The sequence below is a fragment of the Athene cunicularia genome (assembly GCF_003259725.1).
Source record: "Athene cunicularia isolate RWA chromosome 17 unlocalized genomic scaffold, athCun1 chr17_part1, whole genome shotgun sequence".
Classification (NCBI taxonomy): Eukaryota; Metazoa; Chordata; class Aves; order Strigiformes; family Strigidae; genus Athene; species Athene cunicularia.
This window is the reverse complement of record NW_020799122.1, coordinates 11,476,149-11,498,286: the sequence shown is the minus strand read 5'-3', so window position 1 is coordinate 11,498,286 and position 22,138 is coordinate 11,476,149. Positions and strand designations below refer to the sequence as shown.

Genomic DNA, 22,138 nt, shown 5'->3' with positions numbered 1-22,138 from the left:
CAATGCCCATCACTGCTGCACCCTCTCTGTCACTTGTTCAAAGTGGACAGGTAAGCCCAGGATGAAAGAGCAAATGCTGCTACGTACTATTGTTGGCATTATTTCTTTGGAGCTGTGGTTTCCACTTTTCTTCAACAACAGCTAGAGGTGATCTGGGCTGGCTAGAGGCAATATTGTTCTCGTTGTCAGCTGTGGGGCAAGAGACAGGGAAGTGTTAGAAGCACAAGGTAATAATGTACACAAATAATGGGAAACAGTACCCATCTGCTTAGCATTTACTTATGGTTCCCTTAACTAAGGTGACACCAATCCACTATGTTCTCTGTAGTTTTTAAGCAGTTTTCAGTGAGGTGACACAGTACCGTCAGAAACGCTGAAAACTGTCTATGGACTTGCAACCTATGACCTCCCAAAACGTGGCTGAAATGACGATGGCTTTTTCTGTGCATCAGTGACATTGATGTCATCAGCACACCTTGAGAAATACTGCACACCATGAGGAATAGATGTTCCTTGTGCAGCCTGACTTGTGCAATTTGTTTGAATTGTTTTGAAATTAAAGGAAGCGTAACAGACATTTCTCTTTCCTTTGCCTTACTGCCTCTTTCTGCACTGCAGGTGGCTTCCCTTTTCTTTACTGTTAAGTACTTTGTTTTTCAGGCTATGCTTAACTCCTTGATATCTAAAGTACCTTATTACAATCTTCATATATGGTTTCCTACCACATTAGAGAGGGAGCCAATCTCCTCTTAGGCTGCTCACTGCTGCCTCAGACTGGAAACAAAAATTTTAAAACCCCAAGTTTCTGGAGTGTGACCAAAGATCATTCCTTCCTGTGGATGTAAAGATACCAACCACCCTAGGGTCTTTGTGTTCATGCTCCCCTTTCTGGACTAAACACTGTCTGCCAATCTGATGAGATCTTTCAAGGAAATGCAGTCAACATCGTAAATTCTGTATCATATCCATGTGCTTTCTTTGCTTGTACCCCAAGAATTTCTCCTCACCCTCCAGAATTAGTTTTCCAGTTTTTAGTATGCTTCACTATGAAACTCTCTGAAATAGGCTGTGAAGGAACAATAAAGCACACAATGAAGAGAAGTGGAAGAGGAAGGAGAAAGATGGAGAGACTGATGACCAGACTGGACAGAAGGATGAAATTAAAAATAAAAAAGACAAAACACATCCTTTACTCATCGTAGCTACACTCATCTCACCTAATTTTGGACATCTCTATTAGACATGTCTCTCTTCAAAGTGGCCCCTTGGGCCTTGTTTTACACTCATTGGTGCAAAATAGGCTTAAGAGTGTGATTCACCCACCCAGGAAGAACTAGATGCCTCTTGTGGTATAAAATCCATCATGCTCTGAACTCACCTGGAGTCAATGACTTCTTCTCCACTGATTATAAAGGGAGTCCAAGTTGAGCTGCTCAGGTGGGAATATCTATAGCCTAGGCACACCAGCATGCAGTGAAACGAATCCTGCACCAGTGCTCCAGAGAGCAGAGCACAAATTAGAGGAATGCCTTTATAGGGCACACACAGGTGCTTTGCTCTGCAGCCCAGGCTGATGTGGTGCTGGACAGAGCAGTGTGCTGCCCGTCAGAACAAACAGGAGAGGGCAAAGTTGCTCTCGTTCATGCGTGGCACTGACCTGGGAGAGAAGGGAGACCAGCAAGGATCTAGAGACAAGCAACGATGTGATGAAACTCCAGTGCCCTCTTCCTTACAAGCAAGTCCTCTCAAATCTGAGCAGCTCTGTACATTAACTGCCGGGGCATTCACAAAGCTTTCTGATGAACAGCCACAGGCTGCACAGTTACCATTAGATCTGGGCACTGCACTGGCCACAGACTAGATCAATACTCAAGAGCAATCCAGGATACGACAGAACCAGGTAGACTCTGGGATTGCCCTGAGGACCGTATGTGCCCAGGGAATTCACTGGTCATCGTTGGTACCTGGGGAGCACTGCCATGCTCAGGGCTGCAGAGGTCGGTCTTTGCAGGTGTGGAAAAGATGTGAAGAGCAGGAGATGCTCTGGTGAATGCCAGTGATCAGATGCGACACATCACTTTTCTCTTGGCATTTGCCTAGACTAATTGCTCTTGAGCTAATGCCACCAGTGTCCTCAATTCCAAACATCTATGGGTAGGCAAAGGAAACTGCTGGATGTTGCTTACTAACTTTGTTCATAGTTCAGGCCTTCCTTGTCTTGGTGAAGGGCAGGCAGGAGGAGAAACTCTCTGTATTTCCTCCCCCCTCCCCCCCCTTCTGTATTTTGTAATAATAGGGGATTTATTATGTACAAATATCCACTGGCATTCAATAAGGCATTAATAAGATTTGTGCATTTCAGCCTCATCTTCCTTATCAGGCAGTCTGTGAACTACATAGATCATGGTTCTTTAATTTCTCTTCATGCTTCCAATCCTTTAATCCAGGTTCAGCCTAGTCATCCCTTTATTTTTTTAGCTCTAGACTGTAGGAAGGGAATTATATGGCAGCACTCGACCTGAACAAAGTACTCTAAAGGGAGTCAAAGCTGTATATTGTACAGTGTAATTACAGAACAAATTCCTTTGCCTGGTGTTCTGCTTTCTATTTCTGCCTTTCAGCCTCCAATTTATATTCTAATTGCTTCTTCTCATTGTGTAGCTGCTTTATGGAGCTATAATCTCTCCTTATTACCTTCTAGCCTCCAGGCTCTGAATGACTCAAGAGCCAGTATGTCCCTGCTTTTGTTCCTTGAGACCAGCAACATGTTTCCCATCTTTGGTCACTTGTGAGAAGGGCTCAGTGGATCATCACGTTTAGTTGGAAGAGATCATCCCTCTGCATCAGACATGATAAGCCAAACTAGACTTCTGAACACATTAACTGAGGGAGTATTTGACCCATATGGGCTTCTTGTATCTCTGCATCCCCATAACATAACATTCCTTGAGACAGGCATATGGACTGGTATAAACTGCTACTATGCCAGTGGCCCTGGTACGTGGATCCTGTGCCACCACTTCTGCTGACAGCTGCAAGGTCTCTGCACTCCCAGACTTATGAGATGTTGTGCTCTTTCTTGGATATGGAAATCCCCAAACTCCGAGAGGCTAAATAGCAACAATCTGCGACCAGAGTAACTGCAAGCCCTGTGTAATCTCTGCTGTTGATCTGCTTAAGTACAATATCCAGAACTGAACACCCACCAAAGCTGTCTGTAGCTTTCACACCTCTTCACTTTGTTTTGCCCTCCCACATGTAGCAAATACCATGCCGCTTGCCCCCAGCTGCACAGATCTGGAGGAAAGGCTGCTGTTCTCTGCAGGATTGGCAAGCACCATGCACAGAGATGCCACAGCAGGGGATGGCTGCTTTCACAGGGGAAGCCTCAGTGACGCCTGGAGAAAGCACTTAGACATGGACAAGCTTGCTATCACTGTACCAGCGAGACATTCAGGGGGAAGCAGGCAAGCAGAAGACAGTGACTTTAGAGAGAAAATACAGAGTTTAACAGGAGTAATCCTGAGTTGGGGACAGAGGATTTACCCTTTAATATTAATCTCTGCTGACATTACGTAAGTCAGATCAGTTACCTGCTCCCTCCAGCCCTGTTCTGTGTCCAAAATAACTCAGGTGAACTCAGAGGCCATGGGTCATTTGTAAAGAAGGAAGAAGCTGAAGACAGCACTAGCTTAGCATTTTCAACAGCTCACACTTTGCCAGTAAATTGCCGTTCTCCCCTTTGATACCTTAACCTTGGTCCCTTCCTTTGCAGCTCCTCAGTGTCACTAGTGCTGCATTTCAGTACCAGAGACCGGAACAAGGAACAGGATGGTCAGGATGCAGCTTGGAGGCAAGCAGAAATTGCCACTGACAAACGGTAAGAACAGACCCCAACACCATGAACTGATGGCAGCCTCTGCCCTGAGCGGAGCTTCACCACTCCTCGGTGTAACATGAAGTCCAAATACTCCGCATTAACCAGCTTACACTCTAACAGAAAATAACATGCACAAAGCTCATACCTTTTAAGAAATCACCCTAAATGTCTATTTGTAAGATCATGAAGATGATAAATGAAGTAGCTCCTGAACAACACACAAAGTGTGCGCTAAGATTTGCTAATGAGAACTGAACTGGAACCTAGGAACTGTATGGATGAAGAACTCACGAGACATTATTAAAATCAGGACTAAAACTAAAACACAGAACAAGAAAATAACTTTGATTAGAATTATTGTTACAGAATGGAAAATATGCTTTTCCTCAAGCCACTTGTCCTTCTGTGCCACCCTACTCAGGGCTTACCTGTAAAGTGAGGGTAGATGCAAGCACATCTCAACAGAGTATCTGTCTATCAGAGAACACAGGTCTGTCAAAGGTGAATTAATTCATAAACCTGTGTTAATTCACTTGAATTTTCATTCAAGAGGAAAAAATAAGAAAAAAAAATTCTGCCTATATATATATATAAAAAAAATCCTGTTTCTACACTTTTGAATATTCTGAATGCTGTCTTTGAAACAGCTTTGGCTTTGAAATTTTACGTCTCATATGTACTGAGATAGAAAAGAAAAAAGTGGCTTAGAAACAAAGAAGTGGTACTATTCCTCAGAACTTTCTTTTGAAGAGAGCAGAGAAGGAAATGAACATAACTGCTGAAATAACAAATTCTTCCTTGGAGAACACATTTCAGTCCTCTGCAGAACTCCAGGAGACACAAGCACAGAAAAAGACTTGTGTGGGCAAAGGCTCTGCTGCCCTGAAAGGATTTTTGCTTTGTTTGCTTCAATGAGAGCTACACTTTTTGCAGGAGGGATTTCATCTGCTGTAGGAGTAACCCATTAATGCTTACGCAAAGAGCATTCCCTAGATACCTTTAGATAAAGAGAATGAGTAGCTCGATGTGCTCTGTGCTAGCTCGGCACGTTTCCTCTCTTCCTAAGGAAAGTGGTAGTATTTATGATACACCGTGAGCCTTACATTGTTGCAGCCACTGCTATGTGCTCCAGCCTTTAAGTATCTTTTTTGCTGCAGGTGAAATTACTGGGGCTTTGGAAACCGTGAGCACAGAAAGCTCTATTGACACACAACGGGGTCAACATCAGGCATCAGCGCAGAATTTAATTCTCCGCTTCAAGCGAGTCGAAGTGCCCAGCTTACCTGCATGGGACTGCATGTGCTCCAGGAGATTGTTATAAAACTGGAACTGGATTCCACAAGCTCCACAGGTGTAAGGCTCTGTTTGGGAGAAATCAGTTCAGAAGAATTATACAGAGTATGCAGGGAAGCAGCACACGTGCATACTTCAGTTTGTACAGTAGCGGGGCAGTGCCTCAGGGTGCGGTCCTCGTCACCTCAGCCCACGTGTGCACATCCCAGCAGCTCCTCAGAACCGAAGCTGCGGGGCTCAGGCTGTGATTTGGGAAAGCACCAGGGCACGTCACTGCTTTCTGGGCTGGGGTTGGGCATTTTTTCACATGCTTCACTTTACTGCCACGAGAAGGCCCAGGATGGCAGAGGGACAGCTCGTGCACTAAAGCGAAGCGCCTGCCGTTGTGTGTTTAGGGGAGGATCTCAGTGAAGCTGCACAAAGATTTGAGAGGCTACACACTGACCAGGGTTTACTAGCTCATGCCTGCTGAAGGCTTTTTAAAGCATATCCTTGCTCTTTTTAAGCCTGAAAGCAAAGCACGGTGAATTAATTTTACATCCAGTTCTGTCAAATTCCAGTCTCTGCTGCCTTTCCTGAGTAAGACAAGGAGCATCAGGTTTTGAAAAATCCTGTTGCTCAGAAGTTGGGGCATGGAGAAGTGCCATGGGGGAATTCAGCTTCATTTTTTTTGTGGCTGTCAACAAGTGCAGCAAGACTGGGGAATGGTGAGTGCCACTGGGCTCAGTGGCAACAAGTCGCCAGGGTAAGCAGAGGTGGAGGGGAAGAAGCACAGAAATCAGAGCTGTGCCAGAAGGCTGAGAGCAGGGCAGGAGAGCCATGTTGCCAGAGTAATATGGATGAGCTGGAGTCAGGAAAGAGCTGGGTGTGAAGCTCGCTCATGAGCTGAAAGATACTTCTAGTTCTGTTCTAACAAGAATGTTGAAAGTGCATTTTTTCCACTGAATTAACCTAATAACAAATGTTTGCAGTTGCTCGTTTAAACAGTATTAGTTGAGTGCATTAGTTGACAGATGTAGTATCAAACTACAGTGGCTGAAAAACGTTGCAGTTTGCTTCTATACCTCCAGACATATGAGCATACTGCTGCCACTTAAGCTGTGGCATTTTGTTTCACAACAGCAGAATGGACAAAGGCAAGCATCTGGTATACAAGCAGCTTTACATACAAATGCCTGGCACACACACACACATCAAGATCTATTGCTACAATACACCAGAAATGTATCTATGTTTGAAATGAAAAACATATTCTGTATCAATGAACAAGTAAAAGCACCAGCATCCAGGATGGAAGAACCAAAATACAGGAAAGCACAAGCCTGACTTGGCTATAATCTCTAAGAAGTCTATCTCAGGTGGCAAAACCCAGAATTCATCAGATGACTACAGGAAGCTGTGAGGAAAAACATAAAAGAGAACATGAGTGGTTTGTATAAGCTACACTTATATGCCGTAAGGTTAAACACCCTGCTGTGCCTTTCCCACAGAACCTACAGCCCTCTGAAATGATGAAGCCAGCTCCATCTGGAGGAGCTGTGCTCAGTGTTTTATTTGACTTAATGTATTTTCTTGTGAAGCTATTCCTGTGTTTTGCTGTAGTGAGTAAGTTTAGAAATACTATACTTAAGTAACTGTGCTTGTGAAAAAAAGCAAAGACTTTGGCAGCTGAGTGACACCCTTAGGAATTTCAGGCCTTGGGGGATTAACGTGGACGGGCTGTTTCTGTTGAAATCATCAGTAGTGAAATTGTCAGTTGTGGTAAAATGCCACAAAAGGTACAATGCAATCTAATTGTTTACATTTCGTTTGTAACTATCAGAGAGGAAAAGACCCCACATGGGTGAAACCATCACTCTTAGATACCTATTTCAATGCCAGATGACTTGTGGCACAGACACACCTATTTGCTGCTTATGGAGCCTAAACTGCTGAGATGGAAATGTCTCAAACTAAGTGGGTTGATTCTCCCTTCAAGTGCAGAATTGACATTTGACTAATCTAATGAAAAAACTTACACTTCAAAGAGCCTGCTGAATGTTGCTGACAGGTTCCTGGCAGGGTCAGAAAGCTGCAGTGCTGCAGCCAGGGCAGCTTACAAAGCTACCACCTCTTTGCCCCATTGCTTTGCTGGAGCCCCTTTCCCTACAACAGAGTTGGAAGAACAGAACATGCTGTACACCTCAGGTGATTCAGAAAGTCTTGGAATTCAGAGATTTCCTGGGACACTTTCAGGTCTCCATGTGCCATTTAAACATAAGCAGGCACATGTGTTCCCTTCCGCAATCTCTGCCTGTAGTAACCTCTGCCAGAGAAAGCAGTGGTGAAGGAATCCATCCTTTGCTCTTCTCTGCTCCCATACAAATACACAAACTCCACAGTTTTCCTAGAAGCAGGTTTCCAAGTAGCCACCAGAACAACTCCTCCCCTAAGCTCAGTTACAGGGCACCTCACTGGGAAGCAAATCACTCACATTCAGCACTCTCCAAGCAGCACATTTCTCACATTCGTTTTTCTCTTTTGTTTCACTATATGCTCTTATTTCTTCTCAGCTTATTGTGTCTCACTGAGCTGTTATCTTCCTCTTGTTATATTCTTGGTTATTTTATCACCATAAACCTGTGTTGTCTTTCTTCTAGCTCTCCCCTTGACTGACTCCCCTTCACTCCTGACCTGTCTTTTCCGGGCCCTCTCCATCTCCATCTGTCAGTCACCATCAAGGTCTCCACAGTTCTTCATCTCAAGCTCCTCCTTCTGCCACTACAACATGCAGTGTGCTCAGTACACTCAGTGACTCTGAAAGGTCTCTCATTTGTGATTCTTCTCAGAAAAATCCTTTTGTTTTTCATCTCATTTCCAAAAGCCTCCCTTTCTGTTTTACTACAGAAATGTCCACCACTGGAAACAAAACCACGTCTACTTTCAAAAACTAATTCTGCATTCTGAAAATGCCAAAACATTTTCTAAACACTTTTGAGACAAGGAGTCACAGAAGTCTACAGTTTGCCAAAACGAAAATGAGTTAAATTAAAACTAGGGATAAAATTTAAACTCATCCAACAATTCAAAAGTCTTTTCTGGGGAGAATGGAAGGCATGCTTGGGAGGATATGCAGAATCCCTGTGGGAATGAACAAACTCACTTTATTTCTCAGGGTTTTCCCAAACCTCATATGTCTGAGATTTCAACTTCTAAGCCCCTTATGCTCCACAGTGCAAAGAGCTGAGAACAGTCAGGCTGACTGGAAGGAGGAGGGTGGCATGTGTCAGTGCTAGAAGAGGAAGAGGTATCTGGAAGGTGGAGAGAAGAAAGAGTACCTGAAACCAGGCAAAAGCCACCACTGGAAAAGAACTGCTCATCTGGGCTGGTATGCACCATGAGTAAATCCCTTCTCCCTTTTGATTTCTGCTGGCAAAGGTAGAGTTAACTGTAAAAGTTGTCAAAACCACTCTGAACACCCCTGTGAGCCACACTTGTGTCCCCTTCTTCCTGGGAGCACAGCCTCCCTCTGCACCACTGCAGTACCTCTGCTTTTCCTTCCCCAGGGGCAATTTCAGCTCTCCTCTTCCCTGCCCAGACTGAGGTTTACAGCATCCAGAGGGGATCTGTTCTCATCGAGTGGTCTCAATTCAGCAAGGGGCTCACAGGTAACGAACCTCTCCTTTCCCTCTCAGCTTTGCTGGTGGCAGTACAAGGGAAGCTGGGACCCATCTGTGCTGTCCACATGAACCCTGAGAACACCTGTGCTCCCCTACAGCTCCTATTGTTTTGGGTGGCCAAGACAGGCCATACATATACAAGAAAAGCAGGAAGAGCAGCTGTTCAGTCAGCTCAGAAATGGCTCAGACTTACAACCTCCAGCAGGACTGCCTAGACAGCCTGTCCCATGATTCTGGAAACCTTCTCCCTCACCTCCTCAAACCCTTAATGGCTTCTCAGGAACCAATCCCTCTCGCTGTTCCACATCTGAAAGGGATGGAAGTTGTGGCAGGAGCAACAGTATCCCCTCTGATGAGAAAAAAACAGCTGTTTACCCCACATGCTCAAACTGGCTCCTGGCTCTCACTTAGGGCCATGGGCCTCTTAGCAATGCCAGGTGCTGTGAGCATCCTACCTCTGTTCCCTTAGCGTGGGTTGGGGAGCAGGGTGCTCTGCTTTCTCTAAGCTTCCTCTACTTGCATTCCCTTGGGCAGATGCTAAACACGTGCTGGTGCCAGCTGGTCTCTTGCTGTGTACTTGGCTTGCTAAGGCTGCAGGTTGGGACTCCAGTTCACACCTGTAACCACAGCTCCTGGAGCCCTGAGCCCTCCTGGGCTGGTACAGGACGTGGGCTACATCATCCCAACACCCCATCTATTCCCAGCGGGCACCCAGGGCTGTCGCACTCACACAACCTTCCTTTACACTGGTACCTCAAGGAAGTGTAGGATAAATTCACCAGTCTGCATGAGAAACTTTCCCTTCCTCTCCTTGTCTCAACAGCTCACTCTTAGTAACTGCTGCTCAGCCTAAAGCAGCTGGGTGATTGGGAGGGTGGGTGTGAAAATTGCCCAAAGCTCACCTTACACAGCCATGGAAGGTGGAAGGAGACAGGCAGAGAGTTCACCAAGGCTGGCTTCAGAGCACTCCCTCTTTACAGGCTGAAATCCTGCGCGCTTTGGTTGCTCTTGCTTTGTTGGCCAGGCTGTGATCCAGGCACAACGTACTGCAGTGTGTGTGCAGCAGGCTGTGTCCTTGCTACTACAGACTGCCACTAGTGCATCCTACAGGAACTTCATGTTAGCAAATAAGCCATTAAAATCCCGCAACGCTCAACTCTAAACCTGGAGTGCAGGATTCTCACACATCACTGAATAGCTCAGAAGATGAAATGCCAGGCTATAGCTCCTCTACCCACCTCTGGAAAGCAAGCTCTTCACACAGCCAAGACCAGAGCTGTGAAGCTGGGGCAGCAGAGATGCTGCATCTTCTGCAGACCTTGGGATACAACTTGAACTCTCCCATGGGTTCGTGTTCAGCCATGGCTATGACGCATTTTCCTGCAGAAGTTCAAGAGCCTGTGCAGCAGCAGGGAAAGGGCTCTTGCCTGACCCCCAACACGTGCTGCTGGGCCAGGAGGGCATCTATTCTCCATGTTCTGCCTCTTCTCACACACAGCTGAGCTGCATGCATGAGGCTTTGCGGCAGAAGGGGTGGAAACAGGCTCCAAGTCTTCACAAAAAGACAAGAAATCATGAATTGAACCTTCAGAGAGCCCCACTGTCTTTCAGGCTCTCTGTTGTTGCTGCATGTTTAGAAGATTTCTGCAAGCCTGTAGCCCAAATTTGGCAGTGGAAAGTCTGTGTATGAAATGGCAAATGTTCTGTGGGCCAGACCTGTCCACACAGCACCGGAGAAGAAGGGGAAAGGGCACAACGCTGAGTACGGCGGGTGAGGCTGCACAGTACCTACGCTGCTCCCTTGCTATCTGTCCACCCACCATCTTCTCCCATCTCCCTCCTCTGGTCCCTCCTTCTTCACTGGCTGTCCCCTTCCACTTAGAGCTTGTGGCACAGATCCAGCAGGTTTTTCTCTTGAGCCGTGCTAGCTGTCACTGGGTTATCTGCTCCTTCCACTGCCTGTTATGCAGAGGAGCAGACCCCAGGGCTTGGAGATGGCCACCTCCGAAGTGACAGTGGGATCGCACTGTGCTGAGCCAGGATCCTGACTCTGTATAGATCTTCTGAGGCAAAATACTTGAAAATTTGGAAGGAGGAGGAAATCACTCTGAAAATGTCCTGTCTTCCAGCAGAAAAGGGCTACTCTACAGCCAACTGATCTCAGCGGAGTCTGACTCTCATTCCCAAGTTTTCCCACACTGTAGAGCGGTTACATAGTGGGGAGCACAAGAAAATCCACTGCAAGCAAACAGTGCCATTGGAACTGCAAACACCCATAACAGCTTCTTGAAAGTTGTTTAAAACTCAAGCATTGCAGCACCCCTAAGTAACAGCATTTAATTTTACTATCAAGCACCAAAGACCTTTTCTCCCCCAAAAGAAGAGACATTTGTCTGTGGTGCACTGGGTGTTGGCTGCTGAGCACAAAGCACTCCTTCTCCCCAGGGCATTCTTCCCCAGAAAAAACAACCTCCTTTGTGAGCCAGGTCCCTCTCCGCTCTGAAAAAGACATGCAATCACATCACCCTTACTCTCTGTCCAGGTACTCTCTCAGAACCCCTTTACAGAAATCTAAAGCACCAGCAGCTGCTGAAGTCTCTTCAGTCTCTTGAGCCACAGAGAACTAACACAGTTGGTTGCACAATTTAAAACATCTTTCTACAGGGCTATTATTAGACACTTTTATTAGTGCTTTATGTATACCCAGTGAACAAGGCTCCAGAATAAGACAGCAGGCTGTATAAGCCAAGACAGAAAAAACCCAGCATTTGTGCTTAGGTTAAATAAATCACTCTAATTCCCATGTTAACTCTCATTGCCACATCTAAGCCAGAGAAAATAGCAGAGCCTGGTTTGAGGCCAGGAGTGAACATGAGTTGAGAGCTTTTAACAGAAAGTTTCAACAGAAAACGCCCTGAGCTGCTTGTGTATGAGTGAAACCCAGCAGCCAGCTCAACGACTGATGGCAGCACAGGGAGCAGACCCCCAGGCAGCTCTCCCCTCAACAGAGAAGACCCACATTTCAACACTTCTGTCCACACTTTGATGAAAAACAAATGCAGAAGAACTGTAAGGGAAATGTCTCAGTGTTTTTGCTCAATGTTTCTATTGGCTTTAATTAACAGTTTAACTAGATCTTCCTGTACCTTTGACATAAACCAATGACAGAATACATTAGAACCAGCAACAGTCTCCTAGAAAAATGCTATCACATACTAAAGTAAGGGGAAGTTTCTTGAAAACAGAAATTTCTGTTGCTTCCACCCCTCTCAGACAACAAAAGAGGTGCAATGTAAAAAGATGCTATGAAGCATGCTTTAAAAGGGGGAGTCCTGAATGCATTGTGGTTGTTAAAATTTGTTGGCACTAATTTGATTTCTCTTCTAGCGTGAACACTCATGTTCTGAATAAAGCTCTCACTTCTTTCTCATATTTGTAAGTGGAGAAAGAACAAGCATCCTCTGCCACTGCAGTCATGCTCAGGGTGCAGCACTCAGCAATGTCCTAGATTACGAGGTTGGCGCAGACAGTATCACCCTAAGATCCAGACACAAGCTAAGCAGTCACCAAACACACTGTAAGACAAAGGAAGATCTGCCTATTGAAAGCATCAAGGGCACGGGGCAGAATCTCAAGCAGAGCCCACCTGCATCCACCCATCCCAAACCTGCTCTCTCTCTCCCCTGCTGCTTGCTCACCACCATGCCCGGGGCTCCCATTTCTCATCTGTGCTCTCAAGCCAAAGCAAATTGTCTCTGCAAAGGTGTTTACTGAGCTGAGCCATGAAGCCTAGTTTTCCTGTGCGTAAGTGTAACTTAAACATGGGTTAATATGCAGTCTTCAAACCCTGGTCTCTCAGAACATGTATTGGCATATTTCATAAAAATTAACTCCCAGAAGGCCATGAATCTAACTGGTCTAGCAGCCACATACTGCACAGGAACACCCTGAAGGATTTCTGCTGCATTTACTTCTGAAACCAGAGCCACAGAAGTGAGGCATTTTGTTCTTTGACACCCGGACTCATAATAAAAAAACATTAATTAATGAAAAATGCTAAGAGTGCAGGCCAGCACGGCTGCAGGGTGGAAGTCCCCGCCTTTGTGCACCACAGACATCCATCACACTTACTTTGTAAAAGCGGGAAAGGATTTGAAATCAGGGGACTTGCGGTTTCTGCAAAAAAGAAAGAGATTTAAATATTGAGACTGGCAGAGACCTCGCTGCATGCTACACAGCTCTGCCTATCTGGTCACTGATCCTTATCCTTACTCTGCACTGTGGCAGGATGAGGGTCTCCATTTACTGCAAATTATGACATGATCAGCTGTGAATTTTCTGTCTCAGTGTCTTGATGAGTATCTTATGGCTGGGGATCTGTGTCCTTCCTTCCCATTTTGAAATGTCCAGAGATTTTAACACACACCCTATGCTACAGTAATGGGAACAGTCAAGTGGGGATGGCCAGCAGAAGAAAAGCTAAGGGGGCAAGAAACCCTTTACAAATGGCTTTTTTGGAGGGGCCTGAGATGCAAATTCCCAGATTCACTGTGCAGCTTCCTCAAACTGAAGCTGGGGAAGAAAAACAGGGTGTTTTAGCCTCACTGGATGGTATGCCAAAGGAGTTTCTACACAGCGCACATTACTTCAGGCTGTGAATACACATTTTCTGTTGAGCACACCTTGCAGATTGGCTCTCTTTAAGGTGTGACTGAAAGGAACGGAAACCCTGCATGCTCAACGAGCCCTTGGTCAACCCAGGGCCATCTGCATCTACTCTCGCAGTGCACGGGGGCAGAAGCAGTGTTTCTCACCACCTCAGGCCCTGTGCAGTTTCCTATAGTTTCCAGGTGAGGTCCTTTAGTGTCAAATCCCTCCAGAGAGGTAAAAACCATTAGTGTTAAATATTCAGTCACCGATTCAGTGCATTTACAGAATGGCCCCAGGCCCAAAGTTATGAATTGATGCATCGATGTATGAGGCTCAGGGCTGACAGACTTGGGACTGGTTTGCTTGGAAGGAAAACTTAACTCATTAACCATATAGGTCAAGCACAGTGAGCCTTCATGCTAAGTATTTCAACATGATGAGGACCTGAGCTGTTGAAGAGGGCTTCAGCTGGCAGGGCCAGCCAGTAAGGAATGAAGGCATGGATGATGCTTGGCAAAGGCGTGACTAGACAGTGCTATGGAAGGGATATGCATGGAAGGCACCAGCTGGATACAGAACACTGCTGACTGCTTAACACCCAATACGTGTTAATTACCCAACCTTGCACTAAGAGTGCTAGTTGCAGCTGATCCAGTCTGTATCTGGAGGAAGATTTTCACTGAAACAGGGTCCTACCTGGTCCTGCCGAGCAGCTGAACAGGGCAGGCTCCTCTAGGTACCACTGTTTCACTATTTGTGCTCTCTGCCTCTGCTTTGGGAACCACTATGCTTAATCAGTGAACACAAGGATGCTCACTGGACCATCCCATGGCTTCAGGCTTTAAAGGGCTCTTTCAGCACACCAGAGGCAAGTAAGCTTTTGAGGGTTAACACCCAACACTCTACCATCCCCCTCGAATTGAACTTGATCTGGAAGAGGTACAGAGCAGTGGTGTACACCACTTCATACACCACAGTGAATTCTCAACGTACCCTTTGGCTGCTTTCAAGACAGAAGTGCTAAAGTAGTCTCCTCAATTATGCTTGACTTCCTATACATGTGAAAACCATTGTCAGTCTGCAATATGAGTCCAGGCCACTTGCTAAAAATTGCTACTATGGTATTTTAAGTGAAGAAAGACTGTTGGGATTTTTCTGGTCTTTATATTATGAGCCATTTTGTTATCCATGCACTGTAATGTCCCTGCCTCAGCACAGTTCCACTAAAGCCACCTACTCTGAGAATAGTCACAGAAGAGTCAGTTTGAATGTTCAATGATAATTTGGCTTGCTCTGGGGATTTGATAATCTTTCACTCTGTAGATTCTCCAGACAGAAATTAAACAGGAGGTCACCAGGAAACTGTTTTTTCTGCCCAGACATTGCTCTATCAGTGACTCTTTTTGCCAGATACTGTCCAGCCCCAGCCCAGTCCAGTATCTGTGCTTGAAGACTGCAATCCACAGCTCATATCGCTGGTCTGTGCCCAATTTTCCTGACTGCTCACACTCTTGCTTCAATGTCTTTCATACATATTGCCCCAATGTCCTTCCTAGTTACCCAGGGCTCTTGAGCAACTGGCAGAATATCACTCACAAAGACCTGCTGCTAAGTGGCTTTTTTAACCCAGGTATCTTTCTTCCTGTCTACAAGTTGCCTGTTCAATATGACAAGTCTGGAACAACTTAAACAAATGTGGCACCAGAAGTAAACAGTTAATTCCCAGAAACCTCAATTTCATGCAAATGGCCAGTGGACACAGAAACTCCTATTTATTTTTGTGTTACTCTTATTCTAATGGTGAGAACTGCACTCAGATGGTAATCCTTCATCTGGGCACATAATTTTTAGGCTGCTTTGGAAAACGCAGCCTATGCATGTGCAGTTGTGTTGCCCTGTGATGGGCATTGCCTGTGCTCTGCACAGGTTAGTTGCGACAACGTGGGAGATCACATAACAACTCCTCCATCTTTTCCTCACTCCTCAAACTTGGTCACCTGGACCTCCCAACTCAATGGAAAGGCAGCAATAGCAGGCTTGTCCTGTTCTCAAACCAAACAACAGATGAGAAAGAGATTTACCAAGAGATGAACCACTTGAATGGGATTTGTATTTTGTGCTTTAGTTCAGCTGACAAAACCTGTAAGACAGTTGGGTGCATCCCCGGAGGTAGAGGCGTAGGGGACTGGCTGTGCTAACATCAGACTGTAATCAATAATCAAGAATTATTGTGCCCCAAGCATTAAAGCCACACTCACCCACCAAAAATCCTAGCTTAGAAGTCATGTCTTCCCGGAAGAAATCTAACCAGATAAGCTGTATGATCACAACTACAGAGAAACTGCAGAAGAGGATGTATGGCCAACGACAGAGAAGGAAGATCCCAGTGTTTGCAACACACCTAACTGCCTCCTCCCATATGTGCACCATGACCACCTGCATTTTCAGTGCAAACAGCTCTTTTGGACACAAGTTTGGCAGTAATCACTGCTAAGACTCTTATTAGCCTGGCCTTCCATTCAGGTGCACTAGGGAACTTGGCATTGTAAGGGCTACTGTTACAGCAAGAGGATTCGCACATGGGACTCAACTGGACATCACGTCTGCTCCCATCACCACCAAACAAAGCTTCAGAAGAGGTTTAAATCATGAGTTTAATGCTGATTTGCACTCTGCCTTTTTTTTTGCTGCTTTCCATAAAACTAAAGGTTACTTCTCCTCAGTTGCTAAGCGAGAAAGACATACTACCTATTTCTGTTTCAGAGACTACCCTGTTTAACACATGCTAAAAATACTGGGTTTATGTGGCAAGTGGTGAATGAGACATTTCTAATTATCCTGCTTGAAATAGTTCCATGCTACAAGTGGATGGGAATTAGGAACGATAATCTATTGTAGGATGCTGCTTATGTACATTTTCACTAGCTAAATATAACTCTTAAGGGTGTTGCACACATAGAAAAGTGCAGCATTGAAAAATGTTTTGCACTTAGAACTGATTCACTAAAAAAAAAAAAAATAGAGCATGTAACATTTCTGAAAATTTCACTAACTGCATGTTTAAAATTTGGCCCTATGTCCTTTAAATTTTGAGAACTGGTACTTCTCAGTCTTTTCCAAAAATTTTTTACTTCTAAATTGAAAGGAGGAAACTGTCTTTTTTTAGTCTCAATCTCACTTCATCTTAGCATGAACTGATTCAAAAAAGATTATTTTCCCTGCCTCTCTACCCAGTCTGAAATAAACTCTGCTGGAAAGAAAAGCTTCATTGTGTAAATATGAATGAAAAGCACTGACATTTAAAAAACTGCAAATGCTAGAATTCGCTCCCCTGGAACTTATGACAGTAATAGTTACCTAATGCAGCAGATGAAATTGAGACATATTTATACAGCTTAAATGAGTCTTGAAAGTTAAAAATACTTCCCAATTCCCTACATAATTTTAAATGTTTTCTCTTTCACATTCATAATGTCTAGCAAGTTTAGACATCAACAAATACTGTCAATTTCAGTTAGTTTTTTACTTTTGATGACCCTACTTTAAGGTATCTAAACTAAAGACTTCCCCCCCCCCCCGCGTTGTTTTGGTTTTTTCCTTCTTGAAGTCTCACGATTTCCTTCATCCCTCTTGGCCTACAGGCGGTGCAACTGCAAATTATTTATTTTACTAAGGAGTCATCCATAGCATCCAAAACAGATCAAGGCTGGATTATGCTATAAACACTAAGTTAGAGATGGTCATTGCCCCTGTGGCTTTCTAAAGTCAAGACAAAAAAAAGTGAGACAATAGGAAGATGCAAAAGCTTGGGACAAAACATGTGTGGTTACACACTAAATCACTCCAGGGCCAAGTCTGCAGAGTCCCACTCAAATGCTGCTCCACACACTCCAGCTGTGCATGGTGGAAGAGGAAGGCAGCAAGCCTTCACTACTGAACACAATGTATGTATTTGCCCCTTTCTGGGGCTTTTTCATTTTATGCTCAGGTTGATAATCACTAGCATTTGCAAGAAGAGTATGTCACAAGCTGCCCTTCAAATACTATCTGGCCTCTTGGGAATTTAGTACAGAAGACCACTGCACATGCCAACACTCTGCAAAATGACCACCATCAAAGAGTGTTTTCTTGAAAGCAGCTTTACAGTATCTTAGATAATTAAGAGCTCATGCATCGTAACAAGTCAGTCTTTCAGGATCAGGCCATGTTCTTGTTTTCTAGACCTTGCTTAGTTTATTTTTAAAGCGCTGTGAAACCTCCAGGTTTCATCAAAAAGCAAGTTTAAGGGGCTGTGGAGACTATTTTCTATTAATATAAAGGACAGCCTCCCAGTCATGAGGTGGATGGCAGCTCAACAGTTCTTCTCCATCCACTCCATGGCTCCATCACGCCCTGCTGGGAAACAGACCTTCTGCTGGTAGATGGGACTCAAATATAGCCAGAAAAATGTGATTGCCATGCAGACCAGGAATTGTTTTATGGGCAGCAAGATACCAGGTTACTCAGATAAGGATACCAGGTACCTGCATTTGCTATGACCAGGACTGGGGCTGTGCACAGGGAAAACACATCTGAAATCCAACGTTTTCTGTTCTAATTGTCTTATTCCCACTTAGGACTCCCTACAGCATTGCATCTAAGTCTATTTTAGGTGGCTTTAGTTGCTGACTTTCCTGCTTTGCTTGTCCTCCCCCTCATTCTAGACATGAAGCAGTCTGTGGCACTGCAAGTCAGGCCAGTGACACAGGGAAAGAATATAATTTAGGCTGGGTGGTCTAAAAAAAAACCCACCTGCTTCTCTGATATCATTATAACTGAGCCTGTGACACAAAATTCACATCCACAAAGAGCAAGTGGTACAGGGAATCAATCGTTTATCAAGGCCAAGCCACACAGCTCTCAGGCTGCTCAAGGGAGACTTACATTTACCTCCCAAACCTGGACACTATTCTTTACAGCAGCGGGAGTTTGGTGATGAGAAGCAGATGGGAGTGGGGTGGACAGAACTGTCTGTCCTTCTCTCATTCTCAACCACATTATCACCAGCTGCTTCCCTGCCTGTGTAAAATCTGTTGGCTGAAGCACAGGAAAGGACAAGCCAGCAATGCCAGAATTACTCCTAAGAGTTCACACCACACATGAACACTGAACCACACAGAATTTATCCCACCTACTGAAATACAGCCATTGAAAGAAGGAAAACAGGGAGGTAATGACATGTCATCTCTTCAAAGAGGAAGTTACTGAGTTCTGCTTGGACTATCAAGCATGCAGATGCCTGCGGAGCTTTCCATGGCCTCTCTAATTACCAGTGCCATTCATAATGTGACATGGTGATGCTCACTCAGGCTGCTATCAGTGAGAACATTTAGACTGACTCCTGAGAACATGAAGTAACGAAAGAGAAGAAATGGCTTGGTGCAAGAGCTGGAAAAGAGCACTGGACGGGACACATAGGAAGCAGCACAAAGATGAAGTCAAGGGGGGAAACGGAGCTAGGGAAGAAAAGAGGATGCACAACAGATAAGGGAAGGGAGAAAAGGGAAGAAGTTTATACATCTCCATGCACCAGTCTGGCTTTGAGGAGTGTATCAGCTGCTTAATGCAGAAAAGAACTGCTTCCAACCAGAGCCCAACTCCTCTCAAACCAGTCCTGAGCAGTTCAAGTTCCTCAGGTTTCCTGGCTCAAACAAAAGTTTAGGTGAGCACCCTTGCAACAATCCTGCAACCTGCCAGGCCCTAGACTAAGCCACTAAATTAAACTGACCATACCATGTGGTGCAGACAGAAACACTTCTTACAATGAAATAAGATGAACAGATATGAAACTCACTGCTCAATTTCTAAGAATTTCTGTCTTTGTTTTGTTTTTTACTGTGAGCTTGTACTCATGCGCTTTATATGTTGCAGTTCAGATAGAAACAGATTCAGAAGGATGACTGTGATGTGAGCTGGTACAAGGAGATGGCAGGGAGAATCTGTGAGATGTGTCACAGCAACAATGGGTCAGTATTTAATAGCAGTTCAGACAGAACTAAAGTCTTGGGACTATTCAATACAGTTACCCTTTCTTTGTGTGTGCTTCTCGTCAGTGGTTCCTAGACCCCCCTCCCATGCTACAGGTTCATTTCCTCTTCTGCAAAACTAATAGGAGGTTTGCAGCCGGAAGGTTTTATAATGCAGCTTTCTTGGTTTTAGGAAAAAAGCTGTTTGATATGAAGGAAGATAATTCTGTTCCTCTTCTGTAGGTTATACAGGGCTTAATAGGAATAAGAAAAGGAACAATCTAAGGCTGTTGCCTTCAAAGGGCCCCAGAGGAGTCAGGAATCCAAATGCTATATTGACATTTAAAGACGTGCACTTAAAGTCTTTGAAACCCTTCAAACCACTCATACTACCACAGAAGACAAGACATGAGGAGCAGACCTGCTGAGAGGCAAAAGGCCACTTTCAGAGCAGCAAGTCAGGCTAGTAACTCTTGGCAGTCAGTGTACTACGCTGTTCTGTGTCATGTATAACAGCCTGGCTGGGCTGACTGAAGACAGACTTGGCCAGCCCCTAAGGACTCCTGACTGCTGCTACCCAAGTGGAACAGGACTAAAAAGTACAAGGGCCTGAAACACAGAGACAAGCTCACCTGATGGGTTCTGCTTACACCTCTTTTCTTTAGGTTTTTCTGTCCCCGAATGAACAGCTGTAATTGTGGTGAATGCTTGGATTAGTACAGGATTGTTCCCCAAAACATAACATGCAGTATTTTAGTAACAAACAACTTCTTTCCCATTCACTATCACCCACTCTGATACTGCAGATGGGTTTTCCAACACCATGTCATTCCTTTTCAACATGATTCCAGAAAGCCCCTCATTTGCTTCAGAGGCAGACATAAACCCTTGCAACAACACTGTCTAACCTGCTCCAGGAAGGAAACCCTTCCCTTACCTGTCCATTCCAGTTTTGGTACTCTTGAATGGGGAATGGAGAAAGGTCAGCCTTTTCTGCTGGCATTTTTCTATCTCTACATGAAGATGCCAAAATTGTGTTTCATCTGGTGTGTCTCCTATGCATAAGAGAATGGTGGTGTCCCGCTTGAAGGCAGGGGGATACATTGGCAGGGTAAAATCTTGTAAAGAAAACTCTATAAATGGTGTACCTAATCAAAATTGTCTAGGCCAGTGGTTATGTTTAGTTACTACCACTTAGACTTAAAACTCCAAGGGAGCTCCAAAGTGAAGTAGATTTTAATTCCTTAAAACACACATATTTTGGTCCCACATCTACACATCTGGTACGCTGTGACCTCCATGTAGTGAACTCGCAAACAGCTGGACTCTGATTACAGTGATGTGTAAATAAGCTGCCACATTCAATGTGGCAACACTGTAATATGCAAACTGCTGTTCTATTCATAGTCCTCAAACTACTCTTGCTTGTTGCAAATGGCTTTGCTTCACGAGGACTTCACTGATGCACAGACAAGGAACAAGTTCTGCTTTATCTCCACCCATATTCCCCTTCTCTACACCTTTGCTACCCACTGAAAAACCTATGCTGAAGTATCTGAACCTTGGGAGCAGGATGCCCATATCACCTTTTTTACAGGCTTGGAGTGGCAGGAACCTGGAGAGGAGTAAGAAGAGGTCACTACCCCAGAAGGACTAGCTGCCTGCAAGTTTAAAGAAGGTACCCCAAATATATAATCACAGATCACAGATGAATCCTGCTCTGAAGAAGGACATGGTAAGCAACAGCAGGAAGGAGTGAACACACTTACCACTGGAGTTCTGAGAATTGCTGTTTGTTTCTTCAAAGTTGTTTTGCGCTTTGCCTTCCACTCTCCTGCTGAAAGCGCTTTCTGCTGGGTGGAGAACAAAGCAAGGATGGTGACTGGTCAATAGTGGAGGCAGAACCACACAGACAGGAGGCAAGACAACATGCTCCTGTGCCACATAACTGCATACCCTGAATACAGCAGAAAGGTCAAATACCTCTTTTTGGAGGCAAATGGGCCAGATTCATTGAAGGGATAACAGGTAGATATTTTTCTTGAATGCCTTTTGGCTGAGGTGGCCTGGATTGGCTCTTAGGGAGCCCAGGAACACCAGTCCTGACTGAACCAGAAGGGTCATGGCTTCCTCCCCTGCAAAAAAACCCAACCCTTATCTTACTCTTCCTTAAGGCAATAAGCAGCCCTTAAAGCCTCTGGCACAGATGGTCTGCAGACTGAACTTGGGTCCTCATCACAGCATGTAGAGTGTCACCTACAGAAGCACTACCAGCTCCCCCTGAGCTTTCCAGCAATCTGCATTCCCTCCCTAAATACCATCCCCAAAAATCTGAGTGGAGGACTGACTGGCTGTCCCAGAGCCTGCCCATGATGTCTGGAAAAGCTGTGGTAGATCCTCTGGCCCTCTGTGCTTTCCAACAGTGGCCTCGCTACCGCAACCCTCCCCAAGGCCAAGCAGGCAGGCTCTGCTCCTGCAGCGTGCTGCCAGCCAGTGCTCTTGGCAGTTCACTTGCTTCACACACTTCATCAACAGCACAAGGCAATTTCCCAGTAACTGTCACGACTCCTCCAGTGTGCAGAGGTGGTTCCTGACTCTGGCAGTAGCTGCAGTGTCCTGAAACGTCCCTGTACAGCACAGCTGATGTGTCT

General features: G+C 45.1%; 1 protein-coding gene across 7 annotated transcripts in view; it reads right to left on the bottom strand.

Annotated features, from left to right (window-relative positions):
• ZNF618 (zinc finger protein 618) overlaps nt 1-22,138 on the bottom strand; it is a 91,656-nt gene that overhangs the window by 7,569 nt on the left and 61,949 nt on the right. For 2 of the 7 annotated variants that reach the window (XM_026860200.1, XM_026860205.1), the window contains 5 exons: nt 21,257-21,340; nt 20,120-20,176; nt 12,964-13,008; nt 5,164-5,241; nt 88-189 (listed from right to left, as the gene is read on the bottom strand). In XM_026860200.1, coding sequence (XP_026716001.1) covers nt 88-189; nt 5,164-5,241; nt 12,964-13,008; nt 20,120-20,176; nt 21,257-21,340 — 366 coding nt within the window. The remainder of the gene's footprint in view (nt 1-87; nt 190-5,163; nt 5,242-12,963; nt 13,009-20,119; nt 20,177-21,256; nt 21,341-22,138) is intronic. The other 5 variants (XM_026860201.1, XM_026860206.1, XM_026860203.1 and 2 more) reach the window with 4 other exon arrangements.